A 21,327-nucleotide genomic window follows, 5' to 3' on the forward strand; every position below is an offset into this window, starting at 1 on the left:
ATAATAATCACAGTAGTTGTTGAGGGTGCAGCAAGTCAGCACCTCAGGAGTAAATGCCAGCTGTCTTTTCATAGCCGATCATTAAGAGTATCTCTACCGCACCTGCTGTCTCTAGAGAGTTGAAAACAGCAGGTCTGGGACAGGTAGCACTTCTGGTGAACAGGTCAGGGTTCCATAGCCGCAGGCAGAACAGTTGAAACTGGAGAAGCAATACGGCCAGGTGGACTGGGGACAGCAAGGAGTCCTCATGCCAGGTAGTCCTGAGGCATGGTCCTAGGGCTCAGGTCCTCCAAGAGAGAGAAAGAAAGAGAGAAAGAGAGAACTTCAATTCACACAGGACAACGGATAAGACAGGAGAAGTACTCCAGATATAACAAACTGACCCTAGCCCCCCGACACATAAACTACTGCAACATAAATACTGGAGGCTGAGACAGGAGGGGTAAGGAGACCCTCTGGCCCCATCCGATGATACCCCCGGACAGGGCCAAACAGGCAGGATATAACCCCACCACTTTGCCAAAGCACAGCCCCCACACCACTAGAGGGATATCTTCAACCACCAACTTACCATCCTGAGACAAGGTCGAGTATAGCCCACAAAGATCTCCGCCACGGCACAACCCAAGGGGGGGCGCCAACCCGGACAGAAAGATCACATCAGTGACTCAACCCACTCAAGTGACGCACCCCTCCTAGGGACGGCATGGAAGAACACCAGTAAGCCAGTGACTCAGCCCCTGAAATAGGGTTAGAGGCAGAGAATCCCAGTGGAGAGAGGGGAACCGGCTAGGCAGAGACAGCAAGGGCGGTTCGTTGCTCCAGAGCCTTTCCGTTCACCTTCACACTCCTGGGCCAGACTACACTCAATCATATGACCCACTGAAGAGATGAGTCTTCAGTAAAGATGATGATTTCTTCCTCAAAGAAATCTCGAGCCATGATCCCTGAAAAAGGAGGCAACAGTAAATTATTGTGGAACAAATGGCAGTCCCTGAGGTGTAGGCTACAATATTTTATGTACCTTTTGCTTTGTATAGCCAAACTTACTGTCAACAATTAAACTTCGGCCTGGTCCCTGGCGAGAAATTGCCCCCCATACATGGAGTTTGAGCAGATGCTTGAGACTTGGCTTGCTTGAACTTCTTCCTTTTTTTCTGTAGCAATTTTGAGCAAATTGCTCAAGGGCCACGGTTGATTACCGTAGTCTGTGAAGATGACGTCAAGACGTTTCACCAGGTTTGATCCATGCCTGGGCCTGCAGGACACACATTTCTTTGTTTGTCAGACTAATCATTGGGTCGAAACTACAGAACAGTACAAAACAAGAAAACACACATGCATGGTTATTGTTCTCAGAATTTATATATTTATATATATAATATCTCTTACTGAGACTTCCCATTAGTCCATGCCAATTTCTTCAACTATCTTGACTGTGATTAGAGCAATGTTGATGTGCCGTGACGCCAGCAGATTACAGATGGTATTTGCCGATTGCTCATCATCTTCATTCATCAGTGAGTCGATGGCTTGAATTGTCCTGCTGGAAATGGAATACAACGTAAAAAATGAGCAGCATACAGTAAAGACCAGCAGTCGATTTATTTAAGCATTATTTTTAGCTTTATTAGGCCTACTTTACAGTATTGTCACCTACTGTAACTGTTAATTTTCCTTAGCTTTCGCGTTCGGCGTAACACAGGCATCTGATGGTGTTTGCCAATAGCACTGTCCATGACCAAAATCTCCAAGTCTACGAGTATTTCAAAAAAAAAATTCTCCAGTAGATTTTCCATTCCTCCTGAAAGCCCTAGTCTGCTCACTTAAATGAATAGAAATCATGGTCATGGTGATACAGTATGTTGTTACAGCATAATCAAATTGAGGACAATCGGCGATCTGCTGTATAGTTATAGCCTATTTTAACCTGAAAGTCACACCTATCCAGGACTCGTCACCTCACCCCAATCCTCTACATTTTATTATTGATGGAGAGCCATATAGATTGCAAAATAGTTGGGAAGAGATTCAATGGCACATGGTTTATGAATTGACATGCAATTCTCCATTCCTCCTGAAAGCCCTAACAGTCAAATGCATTCTCTGCATTGCTACAGATGCTGGTTTGAAACCTGTGCCAGCCGCGACCGGGAGACCTATGAGGCAACGCACAGTTAGCCCAGCGTCATCCGGGTTAGGGGACGGTTTGGCCAGCCGGGATGTCCTTGTCCAAAAACCAACAGATGGAGAAAACCTACACCAGTCGAGCAATTCATTTCAGCGATAATCTTCATTTTAATTTGACATTACAAAACATCAAGAGGGCTTAATTGGAGTCTATTTCTTCAGAGCCTAGACCTATATAAAATAACTTAAATGGCTGAGGCTATGAGGCTTAACAACCTTAACAGCCTCTTAGAAGTAGGATATTTACTTCTTAGGCCTACTTACAATTGCAACTGGTCAAAAATGTAGATTCCTACATAAAACAATTATTTAAAAAAAAAGTCTGTCTGTGTCAGGATAGCCTGCTCTTGTAACGACAGAACAAACAGAACATATCAATATCCCTGGATAACCTCTCACAATAATATTAGAATTGACTAAATACAGTCATAAAGGCCACTAAGTTACTTATTCAATGAGAAAATGTGGATTTCCCCTCGGACACAATCTTGGGGATGTCGGGTTTGATGGATAGATGTGATTTTGATTTGCAGGCAGTCCTCAATTGACTTATGTGAAAGCCGCTTCCTGTCGTGAGTCTACATTGCATACATATAGGAAAATGAGGACTCGCATTGTAAGCACATAAAATGCAAGTTTCTTTGCTGTGCTTTATTCCTCTGAGCATGCCACCCGCAATAAACACGGGGACTCGACACTCCTGAGCGCATCCCTGATTTGGCTCGATGTCTGGAATTCAGCAGTTTGAATTGTGGCCACATCCAGCGAGGGTATAGTTTTCTTAGCAAGGGAGGAGTATTCTCCACCTGGGAGGACTGTGAGAGGATCAGGTACAAAGGCAATGATATCCTTGGGCATGCTGCAGTCTTCAAATCTGAAGGATAAATTGTCCCTCAGCTGCTTGATGGAATCTTCCATCACCTCACCATGTTGTTGTTATGTTGTGTTGCTACCATGCTGTGTTGTCATGTGTTGCTGCCTTGATATGTTTGTCACGGCTCTCGTCAGAATGAAGATCAGAACAAAGCACAGTGTGGTAAGTGTTCATGATATTTTATTACTCAAAAACATTCGAACAAAATAAAAGTGAAAAACAACAAAACAGTTCTGTCAGGTGCTGACACTAAACAGAAGCTAACTACCCACAAAACAGAGGTGGGAAAAAGGCTGCCTAAGTATGATTCCCAATCAGAGACAAAGTTAGACAGCTGCCTCTGATTGGGAACCACACTCGGCCAAAAACAAAGAAATAGAAAACAAAGAAATAAAGAATTCCCACCCTAGTCACACCCTGGCCTAACCAAAATAGAGAATAAAAGCCTCTTTATGGCCAGGGCGTGACAGTACCCCCCCCCAAAGGTGCAGACTCTGGCCGCAAAACCTGACTCTAAAGGGGAGGGTCCAGGTGGACATCCCTTCACGGCGGCTGCTCCGGTGCGGGACGTAGACCCCCTCCGCCCGCAGATCCCTCCGCTTTGGTGGCGGTCCTGGTGCATGGACCTTCACTGGAGGAACCGGGCCGCAGATCATCACCAGAGGAACCGGACCGCCGATTGTCGCCGGAGGCTCCGGACCGGGAACCGTCGGCAGCGGCTCATGGTTATAGCATACTTTCACATAGGCCTCCAGTAATTTATAGTTAAAAAAAATTGACACTCATAGTACAGTGAGTTTATATATAATGTGAATGTGTAGATGTCTGGTGAGTTTAGGTTTGGATGAACGAGCAAACGAGACTGCCATGGGCAAGTCTCTAAACTGGTACCAGGAATGGTGGGAGGACAATCTGAAGGTAATTATCTTTGCACACAACAGCATCGTCCAGGCCTCCAGAGTACTTACCCTATCGCCTGCTGTACGGATGGGAGCCGCAGCTGTTCACTGAGGTAAACAATGCAATTGTGTAAAAACATATGGCATATACTGTTGTATAAAAAAGTTGTAATATACTTAGTCTTTGTCTATTGCTATTTTTATTTAATGTACTTTGAGATCACTGAAACTCCATCTGTTGTGGTGGAAGTTGTCGAACCAGATCAGAATGCCTTCAAGGACCACCTTCAGGCAAGGGCTGAGAAGGATGTGGAGTGTTTCGACCTGGTAAAAATGATTGTCCGCTGTTAATTTATTATCTGGTCCTCTAGAGATATGTAAGAGATGTATTTGTAATAATATGAAATATAATTGCATTTATTTCTATTAACAATCAAGGTGAGACATGGACACTGTCATGTTTTGTCATTGATTATCATGTCTTGTCCCTGTGCTTCCCTTCTATTCGTTTCCCTCTGCTGGTCTTATTAGGTTCTTTCCCTCTTTCTATCCCTCTCTCTCCCCCTCCCTCTCTCCCTCTCTCGCTCTCTCTCTCTATCGTTCCGTTCCTGCTCCCAGCTGTTCCTCATTCTCCTAACTACCTCATTTACTCTTTCACACCTGTCCCCTATTTTGCTCTCTGATTAGAGTCCCTATTTCTCCCTCTGTTTTCCGCTTCTGTCCTTGTCGGATCCTTGTTTGATGTTTGCTGTTCTGTGTCCTTGTTCCGCCCTGTCGTGTTTTTGCCTTCTTCAGATGCTGCGTGTGAGCAGGTGTCTATGTCAGCTACGGCCTGTGCCTTCCCGAAGCGACCTGCAGTCTGTGGTCGCGTCTCCAGTCGTTCCTCTCTACTGACGAGAGGATTTCAGTTTTCCTGTTTTGTATTTACCTAAGATAATATCCAGGATTATCGTTTTTGTTTAAGACTGGAATAAAGACTCTGTTTCTGTTAAGTCGCTTTTGGGTCCTCATTCACCAGCATAACAGACAAGGCGCAAGAGAAACAGAAGGAGAGCCACCGGAGGAGAATCAAGTGGACCAAGTGCTTCGACAACCGGGCGAATGACTTGGCTTGGAAGAAGGGCGAAAGGAAGGCGAGATCTGGGAAACTGCTCTTTCGCTCCTAGCTGGGGTCACCATCCGTTTAGGTGAATATAAAATATTCAGATGATAACTATTTGCATTTGCCTCCTCATGGTGGGTGGCATTGCCATGCTGTCAGCAGTACCATTACTGGCCCACGGGTTTCTCCAAGTAATCAATCTTAACCAATGGGTCAAGTTAAAACCTCTTTGGGATAGGTAGGGTGCTACATCCGGTGAAATTGCAGAGCGCGAAATTCAAAACACAAAATTCGCAATACAAGTGTCTTACATTGTTTAAAAGCGTAACTTCTTGTTAATCCAGCCACTTTGTCAGATTTCAAAAAGGCTTTATGGCGAAAGCTTACCATGCGATTATCTGAGGAGAGTGCCCCGCATACAGAAGCATTAAAAACATTTTCCAAACAAGCAGAAGTGTCACGAAAGTTAGAAATAGTGAAAGAATAAATCACTTACCTTTAAAGATCTTCCTCTGTTTGCAATTCCAAGGGTCCCAGCTACATAACAAATGGTAGTTTTTTTTCGATAAAGTCCTTCTTTATATCTCCAAAATGTCAGTTTAGTTGGCATGCTTGATTCAGTAATCCACCTGTTTCCCTCATTCAAAATGCATACAAAGGAATCCCAAAAGTTACCAATAAACTTCATCTAAACAAGTCAAACAACATTGCTAATCAATCCTCAGGTACCCTAATATGTAAATAAACGATAAAAATTCAGATGGAGAATAGTATGTTCATTACCGGAGATAAATAATGAAGTGTACGCCCTCATTCACGCGTGCCACAATACTATAGTCAAAATGAGAGCCACTTAGAAATACTACAAATTCTAGCTAATTTTTCAAAAAACAAGCCTGAAACTCTTTCTAAAGACTGTTGACATCTAGTGGAAGCCCTAGGAACTGCAATCTGGGAGGTATTCCTTTGATTTTCCCATAGACAGCCATTTCAACGGGTGGTGACCTCAAAAACAAAAATATTCTGGATGGATTCTCCTCGGGTTTTCGTCAGCCATATCAGTTATGTTATACCCACATACATTATTTTAACCGTTTTTGAAACTTCAGTGTTTCCTATCCAATACTACCATACTACCAATTATATGCATATCCTAGCTTCTGGGGCTGAATAACAGGCAGTTTACTTTGGGCACGCCATTCATCCGAATTTCCGAATACTGCCCACTAACCCTGAAAAGTTTTAAGTAACCGCTGCTTCCAGGTAGGTACTGCTAAGGTGTATAACTCCAGTGGTCATGACAACATCCTAGAGTTTCTCTCACAACTCACCTCTATCTTTTCCATCCCTTACCAACCCCACTGACATAAGAAATTATAGACATGTCTCCTTTCTTTTATGTCTGCCATCAACATTATTGTATGTCTAATAAAACATTTAAATTAAATAATTCAATAACTGTATTTTTACTTACAGTTGAAGTCGGAAGTTTACATCCACCTTAGCCAACTACATTTAAATGCAGTTTTTCACAATTTCTGACATTTAATCCTAGTAAAAATGTCCTGTTTTAGGTCAGGTAGTATCACCACTTTATTTTAAGAATGTGAAGAATGATTTATTTCAGCTTTTATTACTTTCATCACATTCCCAGTGGGTCAAAAGTTAACATACACTCAATTAGTATTTGGTAGCATTGCCCTTAAATTGTTTAATTTGGGTCAAATGTTTCAGGTAGCTTTCCACAAGCTTCCCACAATAAGTTGGGTGAATTTTGGACCATTCCTCCTGACAGAGCTGGTGTAACTGAGTCAGGTTTGTAGGCCTCATTACTCACACACGCTTTTTCAGTTCTGCCCACACATTTTCTATAGGATTGAGGTCAGTGCTTTATGATGGCCACTCCAATACCTTGCCTTTGTTGTCCTTAATTAAGCCATTTTGCCACAACTTTGGAAATATGCTTGGGGTCATTGTCCATTTGGAAGACCCATTTGCGATCAAGCTTTAACTTCATGACTGTCTTGAGATGAAATAGCCTGATTCAATGCGATTCTCCTGAATAAAAAGTTGTTATCTGTTAAACTGTTTGGTTTATGCATTGACCCATACCGATTCTAGATGTTTGGTCTTTTGCGGTAAGCATAACCTACCACTAATATTCGACATTGCGGAGCATTTAATAAACCAACCACATTTTCCTGTGATGTTGAGGCTGAGCAAGACCTTTGATAGGCTTGTAGACTATGTGGAAATAATTGTGGAGTTAATAATTGTGGTAGCCTAGATCGCTTTATATTTTCTGGTCCATTATTTTTTTCTGGGGATATGCAAACAATAGGTAGCATATGCTTTTAGCCTGACTCCATAACAGGGGTTAGGCCTATATCCTCAATTAGCCCCTCAATTCAAGTCCTTCTTTTAACCATAAGACATCTCCACAGAAATGTATAGCCTAAGCACTGCATGGTGACTGATTGTGTCTGTTAAACTGGTAAACTGGGAACTCTGGGTAAAAAACAAGGTAAAATCATGTCATCAGCAATTTTCAGGGCAAAGAAAGAATGCCAGAGTTTCTGAATTGGAATTCTGAGTTGAATGACTGTTCCCCCAAAAAATCATCCCAGTCTGAGCTTGTTTTATTTAAAGTTTCCAGTTGTCTTGAACGCACTGAAGTCGGAAGTTGGAGTTGAATTCACCACTAGAGACCAAGGCTACCTCTTATTTTTTAATTGGGCTACCTCCAACAAAGAAGCCCTTGTCTATATTGATGTGAGAAATAGGCATCATCTACACAGTAATGGTGGCTGGCTGCGATATCAACTAGCCTAATAATTTTTGTAACAATGTGATATGCCTACTTTAGCTAAATCAACAAATGAAATGGATTAATCTGGCAATTAAAATATTTTTTACAAAATCATGTACATGTTTGTAAGGTGTTCATGGTGAGATCATTAATAATAAACTAAACAGACACGTAAACTAACACTAACCCTTAACACATGTAGACGTTTTTAAGCAGTTCAACTGGCACCGGATGTGAACACTATGTCATGTGTCTGTGTCGTTAACGCGTTGGCAGTTTGATGCTGTAGAAAATAAATTGGCTCCATTGACATCCATGTTAATTCATGGTGGTGTTTTATGGCGCGACGAAGACATTAGGTGACTTGGTAAGACGTATCAGTAGCTTCACGAGGCTTAATTCTGGCACTTATCACCCCCCAAACCTCCCCTCTCTGCACCGCTGCTTTGTTTCACAGGCAACATCACAACAGCATATATTTGACAAGCAGTCTGCGTGTGTGTGACAAGCTGGCTGGCTGGGCTGGCCGCATCGGGGGCAGATACGATTTGTTTTTGTTATTACCGCATTGTTATTTTTCTCTGTTCGCTGCCATTTCCGGGTCGTAGAGTGGATAGCAGCTCAAGTCAGATTTGATGGTGATGTTGAGTACGTGTATCTGATTTGGCTAGGTCGAGGCCAGGAGCATCTTTAACAGCGTGGGAGTAGGATAGAGGGAGGGAAAGAGAGAGAAACCGCGTTGTCCGTATTGCGTCCGTCTGTCGCGCTCCGCGGTTGTGAATGGACTGCGCTCCCTCAGTGTTTATCTGCAGTCACTTCGAGTCGTTTCTGGAGGAAGATGGCGGACAGGGATGAGATGTTCTCACTCTCCACCTTCCACTCCCTCTCTCCTCCAGGCTGCAGGTAAGACCTCAAACCCGCAGACGGGGTTTCGAGCGCTCAATACTGAAGGGAGGAGGTGATACAGGCGGATGTGCGAGGATGGGGTAAACCGTTAGTATGTTTGCCAGTTTTGTTGATATTACCGCATTGTATTATTATCAACATGAGACATAAAGGACTATTGAATGCTGATGATGCTGCTCTACGTCGTTATATAGGTGTATCACTACGTGCAGCGCGTAGCTGATGCTGTGTTGGTTGCTTATGTTTTTGTCTCTCGCTTGATGCGAGTTCGTTTAGAAAATACCCTTGAGCTATACACAACACATAACTGCCTTTAAGTGCAAAGGGGAGAGAGGAGGAATGTTCACAGAGAGGACAATATATAGATTTTTGGCGGTCATGTCGTTTGCCTGCCTGGCTGGCGCATTCTCTAGCTCAGATTCAATTACCTCAGAGGCGGAGGGAATGAGGCCCACGCCCTGTTGAGACAAACAGCCCGAAATGGGTGCTGTGAGCTCAGTTACAATAGGCTATAAGATTACCCTTTCCTTTAATATCAAAGCCACAAAACGTGTATCCACCTATTGTTGACTGGATAGTTTAACACTTCAGGTCTGTGTTCAATGGTTTGGGGTGGTGGGGTGCTGCTTGAAAACACGTGAACCCTACAGGGCTGGTCATTATTTTGCTATAACATATTAAAATAAGCATATACAATCCTTATCTAAACCTCAACCCCAAAACATTCCAAGTAAATGACAGAAACCAAAAATATATATTTTCATTTGTTTATTTAACAAAAGTGGTTTATTTAACAGATTCAGATTTGATGTGTGCAAAAATATGTGAACCCCTTCAGTCAATAGCTTGTGGCACCTCCATTAGCAGTGATAACTTGGAGTAAATGTCTCCTATAGCCAGTAATCAGTCCCTGACATCTGTTTTGAGGAATTTTTGCCCAGTCCTTACAGAGCTCAGCCAAGTGAGTGAGGTTTGAGGGATATCTGGCATGAACTGCACACTTCAGGTCCTGCCACAGCATCTCGATTGGATTTAGGTCAGGACTTTGACTTGGCCAATCCAAAACACAAATCGTCTTTCTCCTGAGCCATTCTTTGGTAGATTTCCTTGAATGCTTTGACTCATTGCCTTGTAGGAAGACTAATTTTCGTCCCAGCTGATGGCTTGATGTTCTGTTCAACAATCTCCTGGTATACCTCAATTAATGGTTCCCTTAATGATGTGGATCATCCAAGTCCAGAGGAGGAAAAGCAGCCCCAGATCTTGACATTCCCACCACAATGCGTGACTGTTGGGATAAGGTTATTTTGGTGATAGGCAGTGTTTTCGCCACCAAAAAGGTCAATTGGACTCTGGCAGTTAAGACGACCAGTTTGGTTCTTTTTTGACAGCAGAGGCTTCTTTCTAACAACCCTCCCATTGTAATTCAGTGTTTTTCTTGTTGAAGAATGCACAGTTACCTGAGATGCAGCAAGGGAGGTCTGCAAATCTGTAAATTATATGTTTGGGTTGGCTTTTACCTGATTTATTATTGTTCTTGTGACTCTTGGGGATAATTTGGAAGGGAGTCCACTTCTAGACTGAGTTGCTGACATGTTAAATGCTCTCCATTTGTAAATTATTAGCCTCACAGTGGACTGAGCTCAAACCTTTTTTGAGATGATTTTATAGCCTTCCCCAGACCGATGTGCTCTCATAACCCTCATCCTGATGTCCTCTGGGATCTCCTTTCCTCTCGGCATGGTGTGCTTTGCATACACCAAACTGACCAGAGCTGTGTTCGAATACTCATACTAACCATACTATTTGTGACATACATTTTGTATATAGTATGCTTATTGGTCTTAGTCTGGATATAGTTAGTATACCAAAAGTTCCCAGATGACATACTAAATTAGCCAAAATACAAATTATACATGCAGTGGACACTATTTCTATGATTTTAGGGACCATAATGCAATTGGGCGTGGCATAACTTTTCAGATTTGAAGAAAATGGCGGAAAATATGCATGGGAAGTCCGTCGAGCGGATACAAATTCTTGCTTTAACTAATTATGACAAATGTTTAGAAAATGTTGAAACATTTAATCAATTAATGCCTTTCAAATAAGTCACGTTACACATTGTTGGCTGAATATTTGTTAGCTACGCTATCCTTATGAACCGCATAGCATTACAGCAGTATGTACCGGTATGTTAGCTAGTTACCTAACGTTAGTTGGCTACTAATACATTAAACTTGCCAGGCAGTATATTAACTACAGTTGAAGTCGCATGTTTACATACACCTTAGACAAATACATTTAAACTGTCAGTTCCTGACATTTAATACTAGTAAAAATTCCCCATCTTAGGTCAGTTAGGATCACCACTTTATTTTAAGAATGTGAAATGTCAGAATAATAGTAGAGAATTATTTTTAAAATTTCTTTCATCACTTTCCCAGTGGGTCAGAAGTTTACATACACTCAATTGGTATTTGGTAGCATTGTCTTTAAATTGTTTAACTTGTGTCAAACGTTTCAGGTAGGCTTCCACAATTTTCCCACAATAACTTGGGTGAATTTTGGCCCATTACTCCTGACAGCGCTGGTGTAACTGAGTCAGGTTTGTAGGCTTCCTTGCTCGCATACGTTTTGTCAGTTCTGCGCACATTTTTTTAAAAACTAGGTAAGTCAGTTAAGAACACATTCTTATTTTCAATGACGGCCTAGGAACGCCAAGGTTAACTGCCTCGTTCAGGGGAAGAAAGACAGATTTTCACCTTGTCAGCTCGGGGCATCCAATCTTGCAGCCTTACAGTTAACTAGTCCAACGCAATAACGACCTGCCTCTCTCATGTTGCACTCCACAAGGAGACTGCCTGTTACGCAAATGCAGTAAGCCAAGGTAAGTTGCTAGCTAGCATTAAACTTATCTTATAAAAAACAACCAATCATAATCACTAGTTGACTACACATGGTTGATGATATTACTAGATATAATTTATTATTTATCCTGTGTTGCATATAATCTGACTGAGCGGTGGTAGGCATTCAAACAGCACTTTCGTGCGTTTTGCCAGCAGCTCTTCGTTGTGCGTCAAGCATTGCGCTGTTTATGACTTCAAACCTATCAACTCCCGAGATGAGGCTGGTGTAACCGAAGTGAAATGGCTGGCTAGTTAGCACGCGCTAATAGCGTTTCAAACTTCACTCGCTCTGAGCCTTGGAGTGGTTGTTTCCCTTGCTCTGCATGAGTAACGCTGCTTCAATGTGGTGGCTGTGATCGTTGTGTTGCTGGTTTGAGCCCAGGGAGGAGCGAGGAGAGGGAGTGAAGCTATACTGTTACACTGGCAATACTAAAGTGCCTATAAGAACATCAAATAGTCAAAGGTTAATGAAATACAAATGGTATAGAGGGAAATAGTCCTATAATAACTACAACCTAAAACTTCTTACTCATGTTAAAAGGAACTACCAGCTTTCATATGTTCTCATGTTCTGAGCAAGGAACTGAAACGTTAGCTTTCTTACATAGCACATATTGCACTTTTACTTCTCAAACACTTTGTTTTTGCATAATTTAAACCAAATTGAACATGTCTCATTATCTACTTGAGGCTAAATTGAATTTATTGATGTATTATATTAAGTTAAAATAATGTTAATTCAGTATTGTTGTAATTGTAAAAATAAAATAAATAAATTGTCCGATTAATCGGTATCGGCTTTTTTGGGCCTCCCAATAATCGGTATCGGCGTTGAAAAATCATACATCGGTCGACCTCTGTGTTTATATCAGACCAGAGGACATTTCTCCAAAAAGTACGATCTTTGTAGCATACAGTATGTTAGTATGGGTATTTGAACACAGCTCAGGTTTCTTAGTCCCGCTCAAACACTTTCCTAACTATCTCTCCTTTGATTGGTTAATTTGGTACCAAATTATTTCCCCACTGGATTCTACTTACCTACTTGGTTTTATCAATGCAACCCGGGGTTCACTTATTTTTGCACCTGCACCAATTCCTTTTTAATGTTGTTTTTCTACTACACACATGATTTCCTGTACACCAACATATGGTATTGGTAAATATAAACCTGTTATGTCAGATCAAAAAGACTGGTTCTGATTAAATTAAGATTTCATGGTAGAAACTAAAATAAATCTGTAATTTCACAAGTGGTTCACATACTTTGAAGCAGCACAGTTTAAGCTTAGTTTAACGCAGTATAGATCTACATGTGCGTTCTCTGTCAGGCATTTTTTAGATTTGATGCATTCTTTAAGATTCAGCATTCACCTCTATAATCCACTGCTAGGCTGTTGCCACATACATTTCTCTTCAATTGGAAAAACATTATAAATTATGACTGTAGGTGATGATATGAACAGAAATGTTACAGATTATGATACTATTCTGTTTCAAAACCCATGAAGGAGCAGATTCAGTAATGGATCTAATATTAGACACATGTAGGTATTATTTTCATGGATTCATTTTGTGCATAAACTCTGCTGAAACATATGGTTCCTCTATAACATCCATAAAGCCTTACTTTTGTTAATGTTGCTCATGTCACTTCATGTATTCCAACATTATCTTTGATTTTTATTCTTAAATGGGGGGGGGGGGTGTGGTCCTATCCCACTGGGCACACCATTTCAATGTGGATAATTGGTTGAGATGTTGATCAATGAGATACATTGCTTTCAGAAAGTATTCATACCCCTTGACTTACTCCACATTGTTTTGTGTTACAGCCTGAATTCAAAATTGTTGAAAAAGTGCCTCACCAATCTACACACAATACCCCATAATGACATAGTGAAAACATGTTTTTTTGTTTGCTAATAAATAATTAAATATCTAATTTAGATAAGTATTCACACCCCTGAATCAATACTTTGTAGATACACCTTTGGCAGTGATTATAGCTGTGAGTCTTTCTGGGCAATTCTCTAAAAGCTTTCCACACCTGGATTTTGCAACATTTGCCCATTATTCTTTTCAAATTCTTCAAGCTCGGTCAAATTGGTTGTTGATCATTGCTAAACAACCATTTTCGGATCTTGCGATAGAGTTTCAAGTAGATTTAAGTCAAAGCTGAAACTCGGCCACACAGGAACATTCATTGTCTTCTTGGTGAGCAACTCCAGTGTAGATTTGGCTTTGTGTTTTAGGTTATTGTCCTGCTGAAAGGTGAATTCATCTCCCAGTGTCTGGTGGAAAGCAGACTGAACCAGGTTTTCCTCTATGATTGAGCCTGTGCTTAGCTCGATTCTGTTTTTTTTTAAATCCTAAAAGACTTTATGATTACAAGCATACCCATAACATGATGCAGCCACCACTATGCTTGTAAATATGGAGGGTGGTACTCAGTCATGTGTTGTATTGGACTTGCCCTAAACATAACACTTTGTATGCAGGACGAAAATGTATTTTTTGCAGTATTACTTTTAGAGGTCGACTGATTACTCGGCATGGCCAATTTCAGTTTTTTATAACAATTGATAATCAGCATTTTTGTACGCCGATTACGTTGCACGTCATGAGACTGTGTGGCAGACTGACCACCTGTTACGTGAGTGCCGCAAGGAGCCAAGGTAAGTTGCTAGCTAGCATTAAACTTATCTTATATAAAAAAATCAATCGTAACATAATCACTAGTTAAGTACACATGATTGATATTACTAGTTTAACTAGTTTGTCATGTGTTGCAAATGATCAATGTGGTGCCTGTTAATTTATCATCGAATCACAGCCTACTTCTCCATACGAGTGATGATTTAACAAGCGCATTCGCAAAAAAACTGTCGTTGTATCAATGTACCTAACCATAAACACCAATGCCTTTCTTAAAATCAAACATCAATGCCTTTCTTAAAATCAATACACAACTATATATTTTTAAACCTGCATATTTACTTTAATTCATGTTAGCAGGAAATATATTAACTAGGGAATTTGTGTCACTTCTCTTGCATTCTGTGCAAGCGGAGTCAGGGTACATGCAGCAGTTTGGGCCGCCTGGCTCGTTGCGAACTGTGTGAAGACCATTTCTTCCTAACCACAAAGACCGTAATTAATTCACGAGAATTTAAAATAATTATGACATAACATTGAAGGTTGTGCAATGTAACAGCAATATTTAGACGTATTGATGCCACCCGTTTGATTTAAATACAGAATGGTTCTGTATTTCACTGAAATAATAAATGTGTTTTCGAAATGATAATTTCTGGATTTGACCATTTTAATGACGTAAGGCTCGTATTTCTGTGTGTTTATTATATTATAATTAAGTCTATAATTTGATAGAGCAGTCTGACTGAGTGGTGGTAGGCAGCAGCAGGCTCGTAAGCATTCATTCAAACAGCACTTTCCTACGTTTGCCAGCAGCTCTTAGCAATGCGGCAGGGTAGCCTAGTGGTTAGAGCATTGGACTAGTAGCCGGAAGGTTGCAAGTTCAAACCCCCGAGCTGACAAAGTACAAATCTGTTGTTCTGCCCCTGAACAGGCAGTTGAGGCAGTCATTGAAAATAAGAATTTGTTCTTAACTGACTTGCCTAGTTAAATAAAGGTAAACATTTTTTTTTCAATGCTTGAAGCACAGTGCTGTTTATGACTTCAAGCCTATTCACTCCCTGAGATTAGGCTGGCAATACTAAAGTGCCTATAAGAACATCCAATAGTCAAATGTATATGAAATACAAATGGTAGAGAGAGAAATAGTCCTACAATTCCTACAACCAGAAACTTCTTAACTGTGAATATTGAAGACTCATGTAAAAAGGAACCACCAGCTTTCATATGTTCTCATGTTCTGAGCAAGGAACTTTAAATGTTAGCTTTTTTGCATGGCATATATTGCACTTTTGCTTTCTTCTCCAACACTGTGATTTTGCATTATTTAAACCAAATTGAACATGTTTCATTATTTATTTGAGACTAAATCAATTTAATGTATGTATTAGATTAAGTTAAAATAAGTGTTCATTCATTGTTGTAAATGTCATTATTATATATATAAATAAAAAGGTATGATTAATTGGTATCGGCTTCTTTTGGTCCTCCAATATCGGTATTGAAAAATCATAGTCGGTCGACCTCTATTACTTTAGTGCCTTGTTGCAAACAGGATGCCTGTTTGGAATATTTTTTATTCTGTACAGGCTTCCTTCTTTTTACAATTAGGTTGTGAAGTAACTACAATGTTGTTGATCCATCCTCTGTTTTCTCATCACAGCAATTAAACTCTGTTACTGTTTTGAAGTCAACATTTTCTTAATTGTAAAATCCTTGAGTTTCCTTTCTCTCCGGCAACCGAGTTAGGAAGGACGCTTGTATCAGGGTGTATTAATACACCATCCAAAGTGTGTAATAAATAACTACACCATGCTCAAAGGGATATTCAGTCTTTTTATTTTTTTTATTTCATCCACCAATATGTTCCGTTCTTTGCGAGGCATTAGAAAAACCTCCCTGGTCTTTGTGGTTGAATCTGTTTGAAATTCACTGCTCGGCTGCGAGACCTTACAATTATCTGTATGTGTGGGGTACAGAGATGAGGTAGTCATTCAAAAATCATGTTAAACACTTATTGCACACAGTGAGTCCATGAAACTTATTATGTGACTTGTTATGCATTTTTTTACTCCTGAATTTATTTAACAAAAGGGTTGAATACTTATTGACTCAAGACATTTTAGCTTTAGATATTGTATTTCTAATTTTTTCACAAAACATAATTACACTTTGACATTATGGGGTAATGTGTGTAGGTCAGTGTCAAAAAAATCTTCATTTAATTGGTTTTAAATTCAGCCTGTGATACAAGAAAAGGTCAAGGGGTGTGAATACTTTCTGAAGGCACTCGCCCACTCAAAGTCAGCCAAACATGAATTGAATTTCCAATGTGTTATCACTATTCTTTCAACCATTTAAAAGCACAACTAAATTCCATTGGAAAAGCAATGTCGGATTTTTGTTGTCACCAAAATGTCTATCAATGCGCTTTCAACCATGTGAAAGCACGGCAAAGTTCAAATGAAATACAATATCAGATAATTTGTTCATTCAAACAACAGATTAATGTGTTATCGCTATGCTTCATCTAATAGTAGAACCAAATGACCTGGATTGCAGTTGAGATTATATTAAAAGTACATGATGCAAGTGATCAATTCCGTTCGTGGTTCTGCACAGATTATTACAGCAATTGCGAAGCGCTCCACAGACCTGTGACGACCTAAGCATGCTACCTTGAACCTGCACACTTTTTCTTTTTATATAGTCCAATATTTACTTGTGTATTGAGGGATGGGGACAGTGTATAAACTGAGCAATATAATACGATTCTGGTAGCAGCAGTTGTGATGTGTGTGGGTGTATGCATATGCATGTGTGCTAAGGTGCAGAGAATCCTAGCAGGTGGTCAGTCCAGTTCAAGTGTACAGCAGTCTGATGGCTTGTAAATAGAAATGGTCTCCGAGTCTGTTGGTACCAGCCCGTTGGTATCAGTATTTCTTCCAATATGTTTACATAAGAATAAAAGTATACAGTAACCTGCAAAATGTGGCCATGGATGTGTTACTCATTTTTATGGATGAATGTTACATTAATTTGTAAGAGCCTTAACTTGAGGCTTTTTGCTGTATTACGCAAGTAATATTGTTTGGTTGACAATACAACCAAATATCAACATTTTAAAGTAGATACACCTACTGTTGGATAGTTCAATCTGAGCCACTGGCTTAATCCTATTCTTAAACTTGTTGGGAGACGTGAATCCAACATATAATTTGTTAACTTGTTGACAAGTTAATAGTCTATTTATTATTTTGTACTCCCTGACGAAGGCCATGCAGACAAACTGTCAATTTTAATACTTTGTTTCCATTGAACATGCCATACAAATGAAGGCATTTTGATTAATTATGAGAAGTGCCTTGGTCCTTTCTTTTTGATGACCGATTTACACCTTTTATCAAAGTGTACCTTCTGTCTACCAACACCTACTATTGTGTACCTTAGCGCTTCCCTTCTTTTTTTCCCAACACTTTTTTTCCCCCTGCAGGCTATATATTATATTTCAAAAGTGATATTGATTTGTGTTTCAATGCAACCAAATATCAACATTTGAAGGATATTTATCTTCTACTTGGATAGTTCCATCTGTGCCACTTACTGGCTGGCTTTAATTCCAGTCTGTCTACAAATGTAATAAATTATATGTTGGATTCATCATATGTTTGTCTCCATCTCAACCAAAAATCTAAGTTAAAGAATAGAACTAAATAAAATCAAACTTGAAATGCACTTTAAATAAAGGTTGATTTGATTTATACCTATTCCTTAATTAAAAATTTTGGTTGAGATGGAGATTTGAATCCAACATATCAATTATTAATTTGTAGACAAAGTGCCATTAAAGCTAGACTCAGTCAGTGGTACAGATGTATCTTCTGCTTGGATAGTTCCATCTCCTTCAAATGTTGATATTTGGTTGTGTTGACAACCAAACACAATTCAAAATCATGACATTTTATATCAACCAGAGCTTGAAACCTTAGGCCTTATTGTATAGTCTATTTTATGTTGAATTGAAACAATAGCGGTTGATGACTTTGCAAATGTATATAGGCTGAAATAGCATCGTTGATAATATGAGTGATAAAGTATGGTCACATTTCATTTGATCTGTTAAACCTACCCTTTGGAATGACTTCAATAGCAACAGTGAATCTACTTAGTTTAAGTGGAGATCTCTCAACAATCATTCTCATTATAGCTCATTGGTAATAGTCTGTCAAATTTCATAGCTATGCTAGACTGGGATTGGTTAAAACGCTGGATGGAAGGCCAAATGGTAGCTGTAAATCAATTCTCCAGTAGGGGGTGCTGTCTAGCCTAATGTTTTTTTTCTGATTGTGGATATGACATCTGTTTTTCATAGGTAAAAAATTCAAACATATTTTGTTGAAATTTCACCCTTAAAACAACAGTTGATGAATTTTATAATTACTTTTTCAAATCCAATGTATTTAAAAAAAAAAGATTCCACGTCACATAAGGTTGACAAATTACGCTGACATGTATTGATTCAACCAGTTTTTGCCCAGTGGGATGAGTCATTAGTCATCTACATCACCAGGAATCTCTTACAGAAAGAAAGTGGGAGTGGAGCTGAAAGGAGCCACCCCCCCTTTTGATGATTAGAATTTAGAAGAATACACAGGACTAATTCTATTGTTCATTCTATTCTAAGGCTGCTCCTCCTGAGTGGAGTTCTGGAATCATGAGTGGAGTTGGACTCCTCAGAGACCTGGCAGCGCTAGATTCACCTCCCAGAATTGAGAGCTAGCTACACACTTAGAAAAAAGGGGTACGAAAGGGTTCTTTAGTTGTCCCCATAGGATAACCCTTTTTGGTTCCAAGCGTTCTACCTGGAACCTAAAGGGGTTTTGCCTGAAACCCGAAAGGGTTCTTCAAAGGGTTCTCCTATGGGGACAGCCGAAGAACCCATTTAGGTTCTAGATGGCTCCTTTTTTTCTAAGAGTGTAGACTGCAACACACATGCCACGCCTTGGGCTGTTACAGTGGCCGTGTTACTGCCACATCTGCGTTGATGAGTCATGACCGCAGTCAAATTCCATGTGATTGTTTAGTCATGGTAACTAGGCTTCTCCAAAACTGTGCTCTGATGCCGCTGATGGACAATAGTAGGCTATCAAATGGCCTGGTAGTCACTAATGGCATCACCACTGGCCTGGTAGTCTGCGCTCTTTAATCCTCTAATCACTCTGACATCAATACACATCCATTCGAAAATCTAATCAAACACTTCATGAGCTCATGTTGCGCAAAATTTACTATAGGCTATGCAATTGCGTGAGAACAGAGTTTTGATGGCCTCTCTTAAAAAGAGGATACAATCAGCTTTCTATACGCTAAATGTATTTCTCAACAATCCTAATACTAAGCACATTGCTTTGCTTTACAATCGGAGTAGCCTGCTTACCTGACTGGCATGAAAATGAACTGTGGGAATGGCGTCCGCCATTCGCTATTTAAGTGCATACATGACTCATTTCCCCTGCCCCTCTTCCAACAGGAGCATAATAATGGCCCATTCTAAATCAAAACTAATTTCACACATTATTTAGTGTATGTAAAGACTCTGTTAAATTTAGATTAGTCTGATGGGTGACAATATCACCTGTGAATGATGCTCAGTGAGTGTAGTCTAACATTCTGACTAGACCGGGAGCGAGAGTGCGTGTGTCCGGGTGCGCCATCCCCGGATGTTGATTTTTGTCTACCTACATCAGACTCAATCAGGACACACAGGTTTAAATATCAAAACCAACTCTGAAACTATATTAATTTGGGACCGGTCGAAAGCATTAAACATGGCAATTTAGCTAGCTATCTTGCTGTTGCTTGCTAATTTGTCCTGTGATATAAACATTGGGTTGTTATTTTACCTGAAATGCACAAGGTCCTCTACTCGGACAATTATTCCACAGATAAAATGGTCAACTGAGTTCTCATTTCTAGTAATTTCTCCTCCTTCAGGCTTCTTTGGACTTTATATGGTGGTTGGCAACTCAACTTTATGGTATTTTACCACAACCAACTGGACTGGAGTGTGGACCTCAGTTCATCTTTCAAACACCTACGTGGGTATATGCTCCTAAAAACCAATGAGGAGATGGGAGAGACGGGACTTGCATTGCGTCAAGTGTCACAAATCGAACCAAGTTCTACATTAGCACCTGGCTATGCCTCGCGAGCAATGTCAATGCAACAATTCAATTACCTGTATGTGTACATTCATTTTGCAATGCTCATGCACGCAACATAGGCGTTGTGGTCAACCTGTTTGGTTACTTTGCTGTTGTCACTAGTTACCACAGCTACAAAGTCAAAATCAATATATCGTAAAAACGCAACATGCTGACCACACTGCCCGCGTCGCTTTGAGAATCACAACAATAGGGTACAAAATCTGTTCCAGCTTTTAAAGGGGCAGTAGCCAACCTTGGGTGTACAATTTAAGGCTCTCCAAAGGGTGGTGCGGTCTGCCCAACACCTTACCGGGGGCAAACTGCCCGCCCTTCAGGGCACCTACAGCACCCAATGTGACAGGAAGGCCAAAAAGATCAACAAGGACATCAACCACCCTGAGCCACTGCCTGTTCACCCCGCTGTCAGTACAGCTACATCAAAGCTGGGACTGAGAAGCTGTTTTTCAGTCTCTATCTTAAGGCCAGCAGACTGTTAAACAGCCTTCACTAACACAATATAGGCATAGACTAGAAATCACTGGCCACTTTAAGGAATTAAACACTAGTCGCTTTAATAATATTTACAGATCTGGCATTACTCATCTCATATGTCTATATACTGTATTCTATACTATTCTACGGTCAGTCTGTTCTGCTCTGACATCGCTCGTCCATACGGTTGAAGTCAGAAGTTTACCTACACCTTAGCCAAATACATTTAAACTCAGTTTCACAATTTCTGGACATTTAATCCTGGTAAAAATTCCCTGT

At 40.2% G+C, this 21,327-nt stretch overlaps 1 protein-coding gene across 1 annotated transcript in view; it reads left to right on the forward strand.

Moving 5' to 3' along the window:
• Positions 1–8,136: 8,136 nt before the first annotated feature.
• The window catches only part of LOC124001786 (C-Jun-amino-terminal kinase-interacting protein 2-like), a 49,759-nt gene continuing 36,568 nt past the window's right edge, over positions 8,137–21,327 (forward strand). Inside the window, exon 1 of the mRNA XM_046308864.1 lies at positions 8,137–8,777. Within this exon, the coding sequence (XP_046164820.1) occupies positions 8,713–8,777 (65 nt within the window). The 5' untranslated portion in view covers positions 8,137–8,712. The remainder of the gene's footprint in view (positions 8,778–21,327) is intronic.

This window comes from Oncorhynchus gorbuscha, linkage group LG02 (assembly GCF_021184085.1).
Source record: "Oncorhynchus gorbuscha isolate QuinsamMale2020 ecotype Even-year linkage group LG02, OgorEven_v1.0, whole genome shotgun sequence".
Lineage (NCBI taxonomy): Eukaryota > Metazoa > Chordata > Actinopteri > Salmoniformes > Salmonidae > Oncorhynchus > Oncorhynchus gorbuscha.